Source organism: Rhinopithecus bieti, unplaced genomic scaffold (genome assembly GCF_001698545.2).
Source record: "Rhinopithecus bieti isolate Rb0 unplaced genomic scaffold, ASM169854v2 scaffold_36410, whole genome shotgun sequence".
Classification (NCBI taxonomy): Eukaryota; Metazoa; Chordata; class Mammalia; order Primates; family Cercopithecidae; genus Rhinopithecus; species Rhinopithecus bieti.
Window position 1 is genome coordinate 1189392 of NW_016816076.1, and position 19609 is coordinate 1209000.

At 37.6% G+C, this 19609-nt stretch overlaps 1 protein-coding gene and 1 pseudogene across 2 annotated transcripts in view; one reads left to right on the plus strand and one right to left on the minus strand.

Annotated features, from left to right (window-relative positions):
- Nucleotides 1-723, minus strand: LOC108516706 (translation machinery-associated protein 7 pseudogene; annotated as a pseudogene). The gene has a single exon (XR_001881911.1). The product of XR_001881911.1 is annotated as a translation machinery-associated protein 7 pseudogene (transcript).
- SMCHD1 (structural maintenance of chromosomes flexible hinge domain containing 1) overlaps nt 1-19609 on the plus strand; it is a 158542-nt gene that overhangs the window by 126494 nt on the left and 12439 nt on the right. Inside the window, 5 exon segments of the mRNA XM_017854308.1 lie at nt 730-852; nt 4193-4383; nt 6551-6660; nt 6919-6989; nt 13128-13299. Of these exon segments, the coding sequence (XP_017709797.1) occupies nt 730-852; nt 4193-4383; nt 6551-6660; nt 6919-6989; nt 13128-13299 (667 nt within the window).

Below are 19609 nucleotides of genomic sequence, written 5' to 3' on the forward strand. Positions count from 1 at the left end.
CCTTTCAAACGAGTTGGTTTAATTTCAGGTGATACAAAGTTTAGGGTAGAACTAGGACCAAAGAGCAGACTCTGGCAAGGTTCTGAGCTGGTTTTACTTTAAATTCACAGTTATGGTAGGAATGACTTAGTGAAAACAACTAAGAGATAATGAACCACTGTAAGAATTTTTTTTTTTTTACAAAAGTTTATTCTTAAATGTACAACAGCTCCAAGACAACACTTAATTCCAGCTTTAGGTGGCAAAAGATGTTATGGCAGGGAATATAGACGTTTAAATAAGGATGAAATAAAGGGTCACCATCTCCTCAGGTACAAGGAACAGCTTTTTGCCAGATTTCTTAATTCCACCTGTGGCCAAGGGCCCCTTCCCTGTGGCCTTCGCTTTTAGCTCCTCGAGTTTCTTCTGCTCCTCTTTTGTTTCTGCTTGAAAGCCTTATCTTCCTCGTCCATCTCCTTGGCCTGCTTCTTAGGCTGTTTCAGTGGCTTCTTCTTGCCACCTTCGCGGCCGGACATGGCGCCTGCCGGCCCTTCCCCCTAAAATTGTGTTTTCTTTGTGTGTGTGTGTGTTTTCTGATAGTTTGTCTTTTTTTTTTTTTTTAAATAATGCCTACTTACCAACTTTATATTCTTGAGTTATCTAAATTGTTAATTTTTCTCCACTGTCATTATGGGCTGCCTGGTTCAAGAGTAATTGGTCTTGTAGTTAATTTTTCTTTATAAATTATAGGTGCCACACATTGAAGCGCTTCTGAAAAGAAAGCTGTCAGAACAGGAAGAACTGAAGAAAAAACCTAGAAGATCATGTACTCTTCCAAACTATACTAAAGGCAGTGGGGATGTTTTGGGAAAGGTTTGTGTTTATTAAGCCTTTGGAGAGGCAGTACATTTTATTATCTTGTTTGTTTAAAATGGGTCTTCTAAAAGTGACAAAAAAGTGTCAGGTTCTTTGTAATTTACTTCTTTCCAATAAAGTACCTGCTCTCATTATTGCAGTAGGGATTTGGTAGAGCTTAAAACTGAAATCTGTAATATTACTATTGAGGGCTGTGGCAGAAGTTGTTAAGATGTCTTAGTTCAAGGCTTATTGTTTACTTAGAGATGCTTTCATGTCATGCAGCTCTTTTTTTGGAGGGGGAGACAGTCTGTCACCCAGGCTGGAGTGCAATGGTAAGACTATGGCTCAGTGCTCCCTTCACCTCCTGGGCTCAAGCGATCCTCCTGCCTCAGCCCCCCAAGTAGCTGTGACTACAGGCGTGTGCCACCGTGCCCAGCTAAAACCGAGGTCAAGTAACTTGCTCAGAGTTGCACAGCTAGCAAGTGGCAGAGCCCGGGGTGAAACCCCAGGTAGTCTGACTCTGGAGTCTTTGGTTGTTGCCTATGCATGTATATTCTACTTTTATAACCACCGTATGAACTATTATTTGTAGTATTTCTCATTTATACATGAAGAAATTGAAATTCAGGGAGCTCAAATAACTTGTTAAAATATAGTTAAAGGCAGAGCTTAGATGTGACTCAAGGTCTCTCTGACTCTAAAATCTGTGGTAGTTTATTTTATATGCCTTCACAAATACACTGCCCACTGAAAATAGGGGGTAATGTGTAGCAATGTTTATGACCAAAACCATGTACATTATTACTCAAACCTCAGATTTGCAAATTGAAAAATTGAATCTAAATTTAAATTAAATACAAATTTATACATTAGAAAACAAGTTGCTAATATACAATGTTTTAAAATGTTATTTTTTAGAACCAATTTTTAGAAAAAAGCAGTTCTTTGATCCTAAGCATATAAATATATGGTTTCCACATTTTAATAGTCCATCCAATACAAAATTCTTGCACAATATGTAAAATTGTTACCAACATAAATTTTAGCAAGAGAAATGTATTTTAAAGTCTCCTTTTTAAATATTTCCCATTGCATGTCTTGAAAATCTGAGGGAAATCTTTGCAATTTCATTTTACATAGTTTCTCTTTTGTCCCCTCAGAAGTACAAACCCTACCCTAACCAGTAGGAGAAAAGTTTGCAATCCTTCCATGTCATCCTTAGTCTTTTCCCTTGCTTCCTTAAAAAATACTCTTCCTGGCATTTATTATAAAACTAGAATAGTCCAGGCGCAGTGGCTCGCACCTGTAATCCCAACATTTTGGGAGGCCAAGACGGGCGCATTATCTGAGATCAGGAGTTTGAGACCAGCCTGGCCAACCTGGTGAAACCCCGTATCTAATAAATACAAAAAGTAGCCAGGTGTGGTGGCATGTGCCTGTAATCACAGCTACTCAGTAGACTGAGGCAGAAGAATTGTTTGAATCTGGGAGGCAGAGGTTGCAGTGAGCTGAGATCACGCCACTGCACTCCAGCCTGGGCGACAGAGCGAGACTCTGTCTCAAAAAAATAAAAAAACCCTGGAATAAATAATTGTAGAAATATAGTAGGAACAAGGGGAGGCTTTTTTCCCCAAACTTCAAAATGTATTTGTTTTAACATCATGAATACCTCAAGTAACTTAGATATTTTACACATTTCTTCCTCAATTCCTAATATCTTGAAATCCCATCTCTAAATGAGGAAGATTTAGTAGCAGTTTTAAGGTTTTTTTTTGTTCAGTTAAACATATTATGGTTATAATTAACATGCCCTTCTAAATAGGTTTTATGATAGTATCATGGTATTTCTTTTACAAAACACATCTGAATGTCACAAGTAAGCCATTTCTTTTTCTTACATTTCATTTGCCTCTACTAATTCTTTCTCCATTGGCTAGAACATTGTTTTCATTTACATGTACTAGTTTTTTTGCATGTTCATACTAACTTCTAGAGAATTAGAATATAAGGATAGATGTTAGCATGTGTTTTGTTTTTCGGCCTTTTTTTGAGACACGATCTCACTCCTGTCGCCCAGGCTGGAGTTCAGTGATGCACCTTGGCTCACTGCAGCCTGGACTTCCTGAGCTCAGGTCATCCTCCCACCTCAGCACCCCAGTAGCTAGGACTACAGTTTCATGCCACCATGACCCCCTAATTTTTTATATTTTTAGTGGAGATGGGGTTTCGTGATGTTGCTCAAGCTGGTCTCAAACTCCTGGGCTCAAGCAATCCGCCTGCCTCAACTCCCAAAGTGTTAGTAATAGAGGCGTGGGTCACCATGTCCAGCCTGATGTTTCTAAAAGTGACACACAATGTTCTTATTGCTTATTGCTGGGGCGGATTTGTGCTACCAGATCAAGTAAGATTAAAGGGTAGACACCACCATCCTAGCACAATGAATTAGGCTTTGATACTGGCCACAGTAGTCCAATCTTGGTGGACTTGACTTTGAACAAGAATGCTTGTTGATGATTGGGTGTTCACGCACATGTGTGAAATATGCCACCGTTGAACCTTGTTACACTGTTGGCACATTACCTGTCTGATCTGAGGGAAAGAAAAAGAATACTTGTGACTGAAGCAAGGATTTGTAATTTTTTATTTATTGTAAGCTCCAAAGCATTGTTCCTAGAAACAGAAACAAAAGAAACAATTTTTTTTTTTTTGGAGACAGGTTCTTGCTCTGTCAGACTGTAGTGCAGTGGCATGATCTCTGCTCACTGCAGCCTCTACCTCCTGGGCTCAAGTTATCCTCTTTCCTCAGCCTCCTGAGTAGCAGAAGGAACAATTCCTATTTGTGATGTTCAGATTTGTTTTCTGAAAGGAATACTATAATATTGGAGTAAAGAATTTACTTAGAAGGGAAGGGCATATTAACTATATGTTTAATTGAACTGCATTGTTTTATGTGTATATTATTTAAGTGTACTTTATGATTATTTTACCAAGAAGATAGATCCCATTTATAGAGTGTTAAAATGTGAAAAAAGTATATATTACTAGCAAATAAAATTTCTAATTATTATTTCATCCCTGTCAGCAGGCTCTGAAAGGAAAACATTCCTAATTTATTTATATTTGCTCATTTGCAACTTTACTGGAGCTTTAATCTTTAGAAAATAAAATTTTTTAAATTTAATAGCAGAATAGAATGTTTAATATATTCAAGTTAAGTTTTAACAACTTGACAATTTATTTTAATTCATGTGTTTCAGAAAAGTTTTGTTACCTAGGCTTGGGCTTTTAAAGTAATATCAAATTTTATAAATGGATTTTATATTTTTTTACTTGATTTTATGAAAATGGGTTGTAGATTGCACATCTAGCACAAATTGAAGACGATAGAGCTGCGATGGTTATTTCTTGGCATCTGGCAAGTGACATGGACTGTGTAGTCACCCTAACCACTGATGCTGCACGTCGTATCTATGATGAAACCCAAGGTCGTCAGCAGGTGTTGCCCCTTGATTCTATTTATAAGAAGACTCTTCCAGATTGGAAAAGGTTAGAAAAAAGTGAAAGTAATGGTTTTTTCTGAAATATATTTTCTGTTTTTTATCAAAGCCTTGAATTTAAAAATGATTTATCTAAAAGATACCTAAAACAGAAAATTGACTTGAATTATCTACATTATTTTTGTCTTCATCACAAATGGGCATTTTCCATTACATATGCTGGCTATGTTTTATTTGCCAATTAAATGTTATTTATATATGTAATGTATACACACAAAGACATACATTACATGTATATGTAATGTATACACGGCATAAAAAATTTTATATCTTTGTATTTTTTAATTTTTTAATTTTTTAATTTCTATTTTTTGAGATGCAGTCTTGCTGTGTCAGCCAGGCTGGGCGTGATCACAACTCAGTGCAGCCTCAACCTCCCTGGATTCAAACTACCCTCACACCTCAGCTTCCCAAGTAGCTGGGACTACAGGTGCATGCCAGCATGCCCAGCTAAATTTTTTTTTTTTTTTTTTATTGCTATATTGCCCAGACTGGTCTCAAACTTTTGGGCTTAAGCAGTCCTCCCACCTCAGTCTCCCATACTGCTAGGATTACAGGTATGAATCACTGCATCCAGGCCCTTTTTTATATTTTATGTGTACTCTGATTAGGCCTACTTTTAAAAATGCACCTAAAGACAGGAAGGAAATACTAACAAAAAAATAAATAAAAATGTATAACAGAATATTGGTCAGTATTTTCTCAGATTACTAAACAAAGCTTTTCACAGCCTGTAATTGCATAGGACTTGAAGGAGAATGGGATCTCATTAACTATGTCAGTAAACTTGTTATTTCATCTTATGAATCTAAAAATAGATTGAGGAAACAAAACAGCTGTATGTTGAACTCAGATCTATCGGATTCTAAAATCTGCTACCCTGCAGCTAGTCAGTACTCAAAGGAACAGCATGGGAAATCCTGACGGGTCATTGTTACTGTGTTGATAAAGGTAATGCTTTTTTTTTTTTTGAGACAGAGTCTCGCTCTGTCGCCCAGGCCGGAGTGGAGTGGCGCGATCTCAGCTCACTGCAATCTCCACCTCCCGGGTTCACACCATTCTCCTGCCTCAGCCTTCCAAGTAGCTGGGACTACAAGCGTCTACAACCACGCTTGGCTAATTTTTTTTGTATTTTTTTTAGTGGAGATGGGGTTTCACTGTGTTAGCCAGGATGATCTCGATCTCCTGACCTCGTGATCCGCCCGCCTCGGCCTCCCAAGGTGCTGGGATTACAGGCGTGAGCCACTGCACCCAGCCCACTTAAGAGAATGGGTTTAACTCTTGCCCAGACTGGAGTGCAGTGTCTGCTCACAGGCACAGTCATAGCTCACTGCAGCCTCAAACTTGTGGGCTCAAGTGATCCTCCTGCCTCAGCCTACCAAGTAACTGGGACGACTAGAGGCATGTACCCCTCACACCCTAATACTTTTTGTGAGAAGAATTTTTTTCTCCAGGAGGGCTAATTTATCTCTTTAATCCCTGGAGACTAAGTTAAGGATCCTTGATTTAGGGAAATTATGGATTTGACATTTAAGACTAACGTTTGTTCCAGAAACGAGTTATCCTCTCTGTTTCTAGTATTCTCTCTCTTACTGGGATTGAGTTAACTAGAGCTCCTCCACATCTATGTTGAAGGGAAAGTCTCTGACACCCCAATCAACTACCATCTCTGAAATTCCATTGTTATCATCTACTGGCTTCAATTCCTCTTCCTATTGTGTCGGAAGGACAGGGAGACAGGGGACATAGAGCTGCCTTCCTCATATGTTTCTCAGTCTTGGGCCTTGCCCCTTCCCCTAGTCATTCTGTGACCACTCTTCACGTGAACAGTTACGTCATTCATACTCTCATTTGGAACCAGCTTTAGAGGCTACTTTTTTTCTTTCCTTGTCAAATGAAACTATTATTATGTTGTTAATACAAACTAATAGAAGGTAGTGGTACAGATAAAACCAAGTAGATTTTTTATACGGTCAATATTGTTTCCATTTCTAAGGGCATAATAGCTGATCATTTAGAAGTATCACTTGTGGTGGATTGGGAGTTGATTATATGATCAAAATGATGTGTAATATATTCATGTTTTCCATATTGTCTTTTTTAAAATTAAAAAAGTCATGCACTTTAATATCTTTTTAAAATTTCTTTTTATTTAGACCTCTACCTCATTTCCGAAATGGAAAATTGTATTTTAAACCCATTGGAGATCCAGTCTTTGCTCGAGACTTGTTAACATTTCCAGATAATGTAGAACATTGTGAAACAGGTAAAAGACATTATGGTGGCTTTACTTTTGTACAGATGTTAACTTTGTGATACAAATCTGTAAATTATTGAGAATGAAAATTTATATTCTTACTTTGCTTATCAGTCATATTTTTACCAATATTTTTTAGAGGACAGTCAAATAAAATTAGAACGAATACTAGCATTCTTTCAAAGAAAGACTTGCAATGTACATTATATTTTAATATGACCAAGGAAAATATCATAATTTTCAAAATTCATTTATTGACTTTTTTAGTATTTGGTATGCTGTTAGGAGACACCATTATTTTGGATAATCTGGATGCAGCCAATCATTATAGAAAAGAGGTATGTATTTGATTTCTTTTTAAATTTGTAGACTTCAGTTTTAATGTATCATGTCCATTTGATGATACATATATAAATGACTAAGTAGCCTTTTCAAGACCAGTTTAAATTCTGCAAATTGATAAGCAACATAAAAGTAGGCAAAATGTAGGAATGAATGGACCAGGATGCAAATTTAAATAGATGTGTTTTGGGGCTATGAAATTGTCTAAGACTCAAAACAGTGTCTGTTAGCATTGGAAAAAAGTACTGTCAGGTAATTTTGGTGTAAAATGTAATGTGCTGTAGTTCTATGTATTAGTTTTCTAGGGCAGCCATTAACTGATGTAAATGATAGAAATATTACTGTCCCACAACAGACTGGGTGGCTTAAATAATAGAAATTTATTGTATCACAGTTCTCGACACTGGAGATCCAAATTCACAGTTTCAGTAGGGTTGGTTTCTTCTAAAGACTATGAATGAAGGATCTGTTCCAGGCCTCTCCCTGCCTTGTAGATGAGGACTGTCTTCCCCCGTCTCTTCACATCTGTGTGTGACTGTATTCAAATTTCCCCCTTGTTGTAAGGGTACCAGTCATATTGGATTAGGGCCCACCGCAATGACCTCAAATTAACTTGATTATCTCAGTAAAGACCCTATCTCCAAATAATGTCACATTCTGAGGGACTGGGGGTTAGGACTTTAACATGGATTTGTTGGGGGCTGGTCCCAAACAAAGGTAATGAGTTATCTCAGTTGATTGTTCACAATCAGCTGTAGATCTAACTCTTTGTTTTATTCTTTCCTCCCCTTCTCACTAGTCTTCTTGACTGGTCTTGTGAAAAGTAAATATATAAAAGATTATGGGGGAGCACAGTTTAGCCCATAGCACCTTTGGAGGGGACTTTGGTAAAATAAATAATTCAGTTATTTACTGCTGCTATATATATAACACTCTAAATTGTAAGTTTAAACAACAACATACCAGTCCTCTTTGTAGGTTTCTCCAAGTGATGTTGGCTAGTTGAACTGGAGTGGTGGCAGCTCTAAAATGCCTGCCTTATGTAGCTGGCAAGTGGTACCTGTTGTCATCTGGCAAATCAACTGGTATTGGCCAGGGGTTCTTTTGGGGATGTCTGCTAGGGTTATTGTTCTCACCCATGAGGGTGAGATAGAGTAGGGTAATGCCATTTAGAGTTTTAGAAGCCCTTTTGTCTAGCTAAGAGGATCCAGGAGGGCAGTAGTTTAAATCTTTCAAAGGTCTTAACAAAGGAACGTCCTTGACTTGATTTTGACCCTAAGGACACATGTTACAGGCAGTACCCTGGATTTGATCTAAGCCAATATCTGTAAATAGTGTATTCTAGAATCATGGGGACCATAGGGATCATCTAGGATGATTAGGACCAGTGAGAATAGATGAGAGACCTTAAGCTGAGAACAAATAATGGAGAGCTGGACATGTGATGCATACTTGTAGTTCCAGCTACTTAGGAAGCTAAGGGAGGTTTGCTTGAACCCAAGAGTTCTAGGCCATAGGCTGTCGTGTGCTCTGATCATGCCTGTGAATAGCCACTGCACTCCAGCCTAGGCAATATAATGAGATTGTCTAAAAAAATTAAAATTGTTAAAGAGGTGGATGATTTGGCCCAAGTCACACTGTACTAATTTATAGCAGAGCTAGAACTAAACTGGTGTAATTTTTCTTTGGGCCTAGTTAAAAAGCAGTAATAGGGTGCCGGGTAAAGTGGCTCATTCCTGTAATCCCAGCACTTTGAGAGGCCAAGGCAGGCAGATCACTTGAGGTCAGGAGTTACGAGACCAGCCTGGCCAACATGGTGAAACCATGTCTCTACTAAAAATACAAAAATTAGCTGGGCGTGGTGGCAGGTGCTTGTAATCCCAGGTACTTAGGAGGCTGAGGCAGGAGAATCACTTGATCCTGGGAGGTGGAGGTTGCAGTGAGCTGAGATCATGCCATTGCACTCCAGTTCAGGCGACAGAGCAAGACTCTTTTTTTTTTTTTTTTTTTTTTAAGGCAATAATAAATTCATCGTAGTTTAGGAAAACTAAATTACTGGGATTATTGAGCATTATATAGCTAATTAGAAAATGGTATTTGGCATCTTCATGAACGTTTCCTTGTAAACCTAATAATAAGTATAATATACTGTACCAGAAACTGGCTGTGGGTGGGAGAGCTACTATATTCTGGTGGTGATTAGCATTTTTATATATCCCGAATTATGAAATAGAAACATACCCATTAAATGTTATGATAACATGGAATCAGTTTGGAGATGGCGAGAAGCTTGCTAGTAAGGATAGAACTAACTAATAGGATGATAACTGGAAGACTCCTGTTCAATGAGATATTTGGATACTTACTATGTATGAGATAGTGGTGTGCTGTTATGTGTTGAACTATCTCTCTGAGGAGGCATGTGGAAGTCCCTGATTTGTAGCTTTTGCCAATTTCTATGGTGTAAGTACTTGTATCATGGATGATTTCCAGCAGTCTATATGAAGTCCTTCATGCTTATACGAATGTGGTATTCAGGAGACCTGGCTTTCGTGACCCAGTACAAGCTGGTTCCAGCATATCACTAGGCATAGTGCACAGAGGTCATACAATGATGAATTAGACAAACCAGATAGCCATTGGAAACTCAGCTGAGATTAACTAAAATGCTATTTCAGATATGTATCTTAATGAACTTGGCAAGAAAGTAAGGATTCTAAGTGGAAGTGGGAACCTGGAGAGATAAACAGAACACTAATGCCAGATTTTTGCAGTGAGAACGTTTGCCAAACTAATTGAACTTAAGCATTGACTTTTTACTCCCTCGAGGGGCTTTTGAGGGTAGGAGACAAAACCCAGGGCTCTAAACAACATGGGGAATCTGATAACTGGGGACACCCCCTCTGTGAGGAGAAACTTTAGTGTAAGGGTAAATATATAAACCTGCCACCTTCATCTCAACTCCAGCTGCTTCAGGGAACTACCAGAAAATTCTCTCTCAAACTTTGGGACTGAGCGGAAAAGTAAAAAAGTTAAACATTTTTCTAGAGAATTCATCAACATAACAATTGACTCTAATATCTGTTTGCAACCTGTATTCATACTACTTAGATGTTCTGAAAACCTTCAAGGTAAACATTTGGTTTCATGTGCTGGACTGGTAGTATCCTTAGATATCTGATTGAAGCAAACACAAATGTTTTCTGGAGGAATTTCACCATTGTTTTTGAATGGAAATAATTTCCACATTGAAAATGAGAGCAAATATTTTTAAAGTGTTAATATTTGATTAATATAGTTCAAAAAATGAAAGTGTTGAAAATGAGAAAAGAACAAGTTAAATTGAAAAATATCTATATTAATAGTTGATTAAAATAGTTTAAAAAATGAAAGTGTTGAAAATGAGAAAAGAATGAGTCAACTTAGAAAATCAAATAGAGCTTCTAAAATGAAAAGATTATAACAGAAATTAAATACTAACTGAGCAGGTTTAACATCTTAAGAATTTGTGAATTAAAAAGAGGGTCAGAAAAAAATATTCAGACTGCAGCCCAGAGAGAAAGAGAAAATGGAATGTAAGACAAAGAAGTTGAAGAGACATGGAGGGTAGAATGAGAGAGCATCTAACCAAAATTTAATCAGCGTGTCAAGAGGAGAGAGTTTATAAAAGGATTATAGGCAATATTTGAAGAACTAATGACTGAAAATTCTTAAAAGTGATGAAAGATACCAGTTTTGCAAAAATGTTATAGCACATATGTGACAAAAAAGGAATAGTATTTGTTCTTCATAATTGATAATAGCACATATTGATTTCCTTGCTTCCAGATTTCTAAATGAAGTCATATGTAACTTTGCCAATCAAATATTATTTTAAAACTCTTCTGAGAAAAAGCTCTTATGACATTCCTTGGTAACACTGTTGGGTTTCAGAGTTGTAATATTGTTCATTCCAGAATTTGCAAGCGCTGTCATGACTTTTTTTGTCCTAATAGTGTACTTAATGAGGTAGAATCATGAGGTTGATGGAGAATTGAGAAACTGTCTGTGAAAGTAGTATTTCCAGAATCATCATAAAAGGAGAGCCAAACTGTCTGTCCTTCTACCATAACGCTTCCCTCATATTGTCTATTAACAAGAGAATAGAAAATCTATACATTTTAGTGTATTTATTTAAGATCATATTAGGCTGAGCATGATGACTCCTGCCTGTAATCTCAGCACTTTGAGAAGCCAAGGCAGTAATATCACTTGAAGCCAAGAGTTCGAGACCAGCTTGGGCAACATAGTGAGACACCAACTCTACAAAGTTTAAAAAAAAAAAAAAAAAGTAACCAGGCATGGTGGCCTACACCTGTAGTCCCAGCTATTCAGGAGGCTCAGTTGGGATAATTGTTTGAACCCAGAAGTTGGAGTCTGTAGTGAGCCCTGGTCATGCCACTGCACTCCAGCCTGGGCAACAGAACGAGACCACAACTCAAAAAAAAAAAAACAAAGATATTAAATCCTTAGAAACATTGATTGCCTGAATCTTGATAAGTGGATAACACGTGAAGCCAGTCTGTATTTTTGTTGTCGTTGTTCACCACTAGAAAACATATAAACCCAAACCAAAACTAAGAAATTAAGTTGTGGTTATTTCTTATAAAACAAATGATTTTGAATTTGTAAATACTGGCTTTACCAAAGAACCACAGGATTTCTTCAAATAATCATCTTATTACATTTACTTTATCTTGTATGTATGTAATTCAGAGGCTATTTAGCCCCAATATTAGATTGGACAACATTTGTATACTTGTTAAAAATTACAATGTTCTTCATTCATTAATGTATGTATGCTATTTCATTGTATGGATGTGCCATAATTTACTTGTATAACTTGTTGAGACATGTAAGTTTACTACTTTTCATTATTAAAACAATATTTCAGTGTCCATCGTTCACATTTATTATTTTTTCCTGATAAGATTCTTAGAAGTAGAATTGCTGAATCATACAGAATGTTAAACTTTTTAACACTTGTCCTGTTTCCTTTGAGAAGGGCTGTCCCAGGGCATATCAGTACAAGAAGGCCCTTTTTCCATAGCCCCCCATCAAAGTTGTGTGTGTGTGTGTATTTTAACATATTGAGTAGTAAAAATATCTTATTTGAATTCCACGTCTCTGGTTACCCATGAAGTTTAACTTTTATTTTTTAATATTTTCTGAACCTTTTTTGTAAGAACATTCTTCTAGATCATGACATACTAAATCCAGTGTTTTTCTTTTATTCTGACTTCTCTGAAGAATTTTTTTTTCCTTTTTTTTTTTCTGAGACAGAGTCTCGCTCTGTTGCCCAGACTGGAGTGCAGTAGTGCGATCTTGGCTCACTGCAACCTCTGCCTCCTGGATTCAAGCGATTCTCCTGCCTCAGCCTCCTAAGTAGCTAGGATTACAGGCGCATGCCACCATGCCCAGCTAATTTTGTATTTTAGTAGAGATGGGGTTTCAATATGCTGATCAGGCTGGTCTCGAACTCCTGACCTCGTGGTCTGCCTGCCTTGGCCTCCCAAAGTGCTGGGATTATAGGTGTGAGCCACCACACCTGATATAAGAATTTAATTCTTAACCCTTATCTTTTCCTATCCATGACTTCAGTTTTTCTACATGATTTCACTTCCCCTAACTCTCAAATGATCACCTCTTTATCTTCCCATAGCTAAAACCATAGTATTATCTTTAGAAGAGTCAGTCTAGTGCTTTCCAGTCTGTATTTTCTTCAATGTAATATTCTCCTTTTGCTATCCTTTGGTCATCTAAAAACCTTAAATCTAACAGAGGAAACTGGGTTGGTGATGCTACCTTGATACTTAACTGCCATGGGTTCCAGAGTACGGAAGTCTCTGGCCTGTCCTCTTCCTTCCACTTACCGATCCATCATTTACTTTTTTCACTTGTGTTGTCACTGTTCTAGTTTAGGCTGACATTTTAAAAGTTGTCTAATTCATCTCTCTGCCTCTGGATTTTTCCCTCCAGCTAGTTACTAATTTTTTGAAAATACTACCGTGATCCTGTCATTTCTAATCTCAGAAACTTTTTTGGAGCAGTTGAAATAAGTTGCTCACTACTTACTATTCACTTACTTACAATAGGTTGTTAAAATTACACACTGTCCTACACTGCTGACCAGAGATGGAGATCGAATTCGAAGTAATGGAAAGTTTGGGGGCCTTCAGAATAAAGCTCCTCCAATGGATAAACTTCGGGGAATGGTATTTGGAGCTCCAGTACCAAAACAGTGTCTGATCTTAGGGGAACAAATAGGTAAGTTGAATAAGTACGTAAATAGCAATTTCTAATTTACTTTTTTTTAAAGAGCTTATGTTTTGAGAATCTAACATGAAAACTTAAATGTAAATAAGTAACAAATGTAAGTAAGATGTTTTTGTCTACTACTTTCAGCTTTTTTATATCAGGTCATTTAGAGTTACGTAAATTGTAGCTTTATGCTTTGTATTTTCATTCTTATATGTAGCGCATGCCTCTGTTACCAGCTACTCGGGAGGCTAAGACAAGAGTGTTGCTTGAGCCCAGGAGTTTGAGGTCAACCTGGGCAACATAGCAAGACTCCATCTCTTAAAAAAAAGAAATTTCTGTCCTTATTGAATAAGTCAGTATTTTATTACATAATCATAATATGTTTATCTTGAAATTTGTAACTATCTAGAACAATTAAGGCTTATTAGAAAGTGTATGACATGTGATCTCCTGCCCATTTTTCTCTTCTACAGGCTGTGTCCCTTTGCATCTAATTAGCCAATATAATTATCTCTGCACATCTGTGCTCTGAAGTGCATATACTTACCAGGAAGTCTCCTTACCATCCATTACCTTAGAGCCTATTTGCTCTTAATTTATATAATTAATTCTCATACACTCAACTATCTACTTTCCCAACACAGAGCAGTTTGTCATTAACTTTCTTTTAGTTGCAAAATACATATAACATAAAATTTACCATCTTAACCATTTTTAAGAGTACAGTTCAGCTGGGCTCGGTGGCTCACGCCTGTAGTCCTAGCGCTTTGGGAGGCCGAGGCTGGCAGATCACGAGGTCAGGAGATCAAGACCATCCTGGCTAACACAGTGAAACCCTGCCTCTACTAAAAATACAAAAAAAAAATTAGCTGGGCATGGTGGCATGTGCCTGTATTCCCAGCTACCCAGGAGGCTGAAGTAGGAGAATCATTTGAACCCAGGAGGCGGAGGTTGCAGTGCGCTGAGATTGCACCACTGCACTTCAGCCTGGGCAACAGAGACTCTATCTCAAAAAAAAAAAAAAAAAAAAAAGTACAGTTAATTGGTGTTAAGTGCATTCACATTGTTGTTCATTCTATCTCCAGAACTGTTTTCAGTATGCACAGTTGAAACTTTGTATAAATTCTCCATTGTCCATTCCCTGACAGTTACACTACTTGGGAGTGAGTAACATGATACTGCTTTCTGTCTCTCTGAATATGACTCTTCTAGATACTTCATATAAGTGGAATCATACAGTATTTGTCCTTTTGTGACTGGCTAGTTTCACTTAGCATAATGTCCTCAAGGTCTGTCCATGTTGTATGTAATAAGTGTTGGAATGTCCTTCCTTTGTACAAAGGCTGAATAATACATATTTCATTGTATGTATTTGCAACGTTTTGTTTACTTTTACTTTTTTCTTATTTTTATTTTTCTTGACATAGAGTCTCACTCTGTCACCTAAGCTGGAGTGCAGTGGCACAATCTCAGCTTACTGCAACCTCGGCCTCCCGGGATCAAGCAGTGCTTGTGCCTCAGCCACCCAGTTGCTGGGATTACAGACATGTGGCACCACACCTGGCTAATTTTTGTGTCTTTAGTAGAGATGGGGTTTGAACTCCTGGCCTCAAGTGATCCACCTTCCTTGGCCTCCCAAAGTGCTGGGATTACAGGCATGAGCCACTGTGCCTGGCCAGTTTGTTTACTTTTATTAAAGTAAAATACACAGAAAAATGTGCATATTTCATGAACATTCAGCTTGATGGATCTTCACAACATGAACACTGCACTTGTATTAAAAAATAGAACATCAGACTGGGCGTGGTGGCTCACACCTGGAATCCCAGCACTTTGGGAGGCCAAGGCAGGCAGATCACCTGAGGTCAGGAGTTCAAGACTAGCCTGGCCAACATGGTAAAACCCCATGTTTACTAAAAATACAAAAATTAGCTGGCCGTAGTGGCAGGTGCCTGTTGTCCCAGCTACTCACAAAGCTAAGGCAGGAGCGTCACTCAAGCCTGGGAGGCAGAGGTTGCAGTGAGCAGAGATTGTGCCATTGCACTCCAGTCTCGGTGACAAGAGCAAAACTCTGTATTAAAAAAAAAAAAAAGATAAAAAAGAAACACCAGTACTGTAGAAGATTTCTTTTTGGCTCCTCCACTCCCTACCTACCACTCCATACTCAAAGGATAACAACTTTCTTGACTTACAGTAGCATAGATTAATTTTGCCTATTTTAGTACTTTATATACTTGGTATTTTACAGTGCATACTTTTTTATATGTCTGGTTTTGTTCATTCAACACCATGCAGTTCATTTTCATTGCAGGATAATATTTCATTGTGTGAATGAAATGTACAATTTATTCTACTGTTTAGGAATTTGAGCAGTGTCTTAAGTCTGTTTTGTGTTGCTATAAAGGAATACCTGAAGCTGGGTGATTTATAAAGAAAGAGATACTTAATTTGGCATTCAGTTCTTCTGGCTGAAAAGTTCAAGACTGGGCATCTGCATCTGGTTAGGGTGTCAGACTGCTTCCAATCACAGTAGATGAAGAGGAGCTGGCATGTGCAAAGATAACATCTTAAGAAAGGAAGCAAAAGGGGAGGGGAGGGAAGGTGCCAGGCTCTTTTAACAACCAGCTTTTAGGAACAGAGCAAGAATTTACTCACTCCCTAGGGATGGCACTAATCTATTCATGAGGGATCTGCTTTCATGACCCCAACATTAGGCCTCACTTCCCAACACCACCATACCAGGAGTCAAATTTTAACATGAGTTTTGGTGGAGACACGCAAACCATAGCAGGTAATTTCCATTTGGGGCTATCAGTTCAGCCTAAGTTTTTAAATTAGTAGTTGAGAAAGGTGGTAGTAAGAGGAGTCACACTTCTGTTTATGACATCAGTGAACACATACAGTCTGTACAATGAGTGAATATCTAAAGAAACTGGTAAGAAATCAGAGAAAACTTTTTAATCAAGGTCAACGAATTAATGTAAAAGGCCTCGACTCTATACCTAAGCATTTTATGGCAGTAGTTCCCAAAACCAGAAAGAACTACCTATGGAACTTAAAAAATACACAGATGTCATATTTAATATTTGCTTATCTTTCTTGACAAATATATTCAAAGATACACTCCCACATATAGACTAATGATTCATTGATAAGAACTCAAATCAAAGGAGACCATTTAAGGTTACTAATGTATATAAAGTACTTTTGGTTGTAAGCAATAGCAGCCATGCGTGACTACTTTAAGCCAAACAGGAATTTATTAGAAGGAAAGTGGAAGAAATCATAGATTTACAGGAGATGGAAACAGCTAAGACAAAAGTCAAAGATGACTCTGGGACAGTCAGCATCCTTGAGCTCCAGATACCTTCACCCTGGAGTTTTAATATAACTTAACTCCCACCACTACTAGGAGAGAGAAATGCCCACTGCCTTCCAGGTCAGCCAAACTTAGTAAGGATCAAATAAAGCAAACAGCTTTGGAGACCCTTCCCTGGGTATCATGGAATCATTCTCAGAGCAAAAGCAATTTTGAGGAAGGCCATCACCATAAAAATTGTCCACTGCTAGCACAGTTATAAGCAAACTATTTATCTTCTAAATAATTTGCCTATACATTGTCTTGCATGATTAGTATAAGAGCAAATCAGAGCATAAGAAGAAAAAAAATTACTGGATATTTACATATTATAAAATATTATTACATTGCAGACACCTTGTTAAGGTTGTCACATGAATGATCTTGTTTACTGCTGTTATCTTCATCTTATAGATGAAGAAGTTGAGGTTCAAAAAGGATAGATAACTTTCTCATGTTTAGAACAGTGTGTGTATTTGTTAACACATTGAAGAAAGTAGAAAGAAAAATACTTTTAATTCTGGGTTATATAATTGAGATAACTTTCTCCATTATCCCTTTCTATATATTTTTCCAGACTTGCCTCAGTGAGCATTGTGTCACTTTTATAATCAGAAAGTTTTACTTATTGTTTTTAATATTCATGTTTTTTATTTTATTGTATTTTATTTTTTGAGACAGAGTCTCGCTCTGTTGCCCAAGCTGGAGTGCAGTGGCTTGATCTAATTGCTACCTCCACCTCCCAGATTCAAGTGATTCTTGTGCTTCAGCCTCCCGAGTAGCTGGGATTACAGGTGCACACCTCCACACCCAGCTAATTTTAATTTTATATTTTGTAGAGATGGGGTGTCACCATGTTGGCCAGGCTGGTCTCGAACTCCTGACCTCAAGTGATCTGCCCACCTCGACCTCCCAAAGTGCTAGGATTACAATGTGAGCCACCTCCCCCAGCTGAATTCATATTCTTCTAATGCATACTTGATTTTCTAGGAAACATGCCTAAACAAACAATCCTAAATACAGACAAGGTATTGTTTTATTCAGATGAATATCACAGCTTTGTTTTTCGTTTTTTGTTTTTTGAGAAAGGGTCTCACTTTGTTGCCCAGGCTGCAGTACAGTGGCATATTCATGGCTCACCATAGCCTTCCATCTTACCGGGATCAGGTGATCCTCCCACCTTAGCCTTTTGAATAGCTGGGACTACAGGCTTGTGCCACCACATTGGCTAATTTTTTTGTATTATTACTATTATTGTTTTGTAGACATAGGGTTTTGCCATGTTGCCCAGCTAGTCTCGAACTCCTGGTCCCAGGCAATCTGCCTGCCTGGGCCTCCCAGAGTGCTAGGAATTACAGATGTAAGCCACTCTGCCTGGCTACAGCCTTGTTTTTCAAGTAAAACATAGAAATGTTAAATTCTTTAATTGAAATTTGTAATCTGGAGAATGTCTGTGTCAAGGTTAAGTGGAAGGTGAATCAAAATACAAATATCACACGTGTTAAAAATTAAACCTGTAAACCTGTGGAATGAAAAGAAAAAAGTGAGAGAGTAGACCTTCTGGTTTTTTCCCCACCATTTCTTGTTTCCTATACAAACTTAAGATGTTTCAACTTACGTTTTTCAACTTCACAACGGTGTGAAACCAATATACATTCACTGTGCTTCTCAACTTACAGTGGGCTGTGTCTGGATAAACTCTTAATAAGTTGAGAATATCATAAGTTGAAAGTGCACTCTCAACTTTTACAATATTTTCAAGTTATGATGGGTTTTTTGGGATATAACTTCATCGTAAGTTGAGGAGCATCTGTATTATTTCAAGTTTTCTGTAGAGATCTTGGAAATAGAAATAATTTTAAAATGCAAAGGAAATAACTAAGCACACTGTAGAAGCCAGAATGTAGACAGAAGAGAGAAAGAGTTGTTAATAATAACTCAAAAGAAAAAATGCATCTTATAATCAATAAGTAATTGCATAAGTCCCCCCTCCCCTGCAGTTTTGCTTTCTATAAATTCAGTTACCCGAAGTGAACGACAGTCCAAAATAGGTGAGTGCAGTACAATAAGATACTTTGAGAGGGAAACACCACGTTCATATAACTTTATTACAGTATATTTTTATTCTGTTTTATTGTTGTTAATCTCTGCTGTGCCTAATTTATAAATTAAAATTTATCATAGGCTGGTATATATAGGACAGAACACATTACAGGCTGGACACGGTGTCTCATGCCTGTAATCCCAGCACTCTGGGAGGCTGAGGTGGGTGGATCACCTGAGGTCAGGAATTCAAGACCAGCCTGGACAAAATGGTGAAACCCCCTCTGTACTAAAAACACAAAAAATTAGCTGGGCGTAGTGGCACATACCTGTAATCCCAATTACTTGGGAGGCCGAGACAAGAGAATTGCTTGGAACCCAGGAGTCAGAGGTTACAGTAAGCCAAGATCACACCACTGCACTCCTGCCTGGGTGACAGAGTGAGATTCCATCTCAAAAAACAAAATACCACAGTATAGGTAGAAGAAAATAATTCAAATGTCCCTAGCATGAAGAAAAAATATTAAGATGAGGGATATCCCAATTATCCTTAGTTTATCTTGACACATTATATAAAGTATTGGAATATCACATGTGCCCTGAAAATGTGTACATCTATCATATATCAGTTTTAAAAATGAAAAACAAAGTCATGAGAATTGGAAAGGAAATAAAATGGTAACTATTTGTAGATTGTCTAACAGTATACCTATAAAATCCAAGGTAATCAAAGATAAAAATTAAAAGAATTTATTAAGGGAGAAAGTTATAAAATTAGCATACAAAATAATAGCATTCATATAATATTACAGTAAGCAGTTAGAAGATACAATGGGAGGCCGGGCGCGGTGGCTCAAGCCTGTAATCCCAGCACTTTGGGAGGCCGAGATGGGCGGATCACGAGGTCAGGAGATC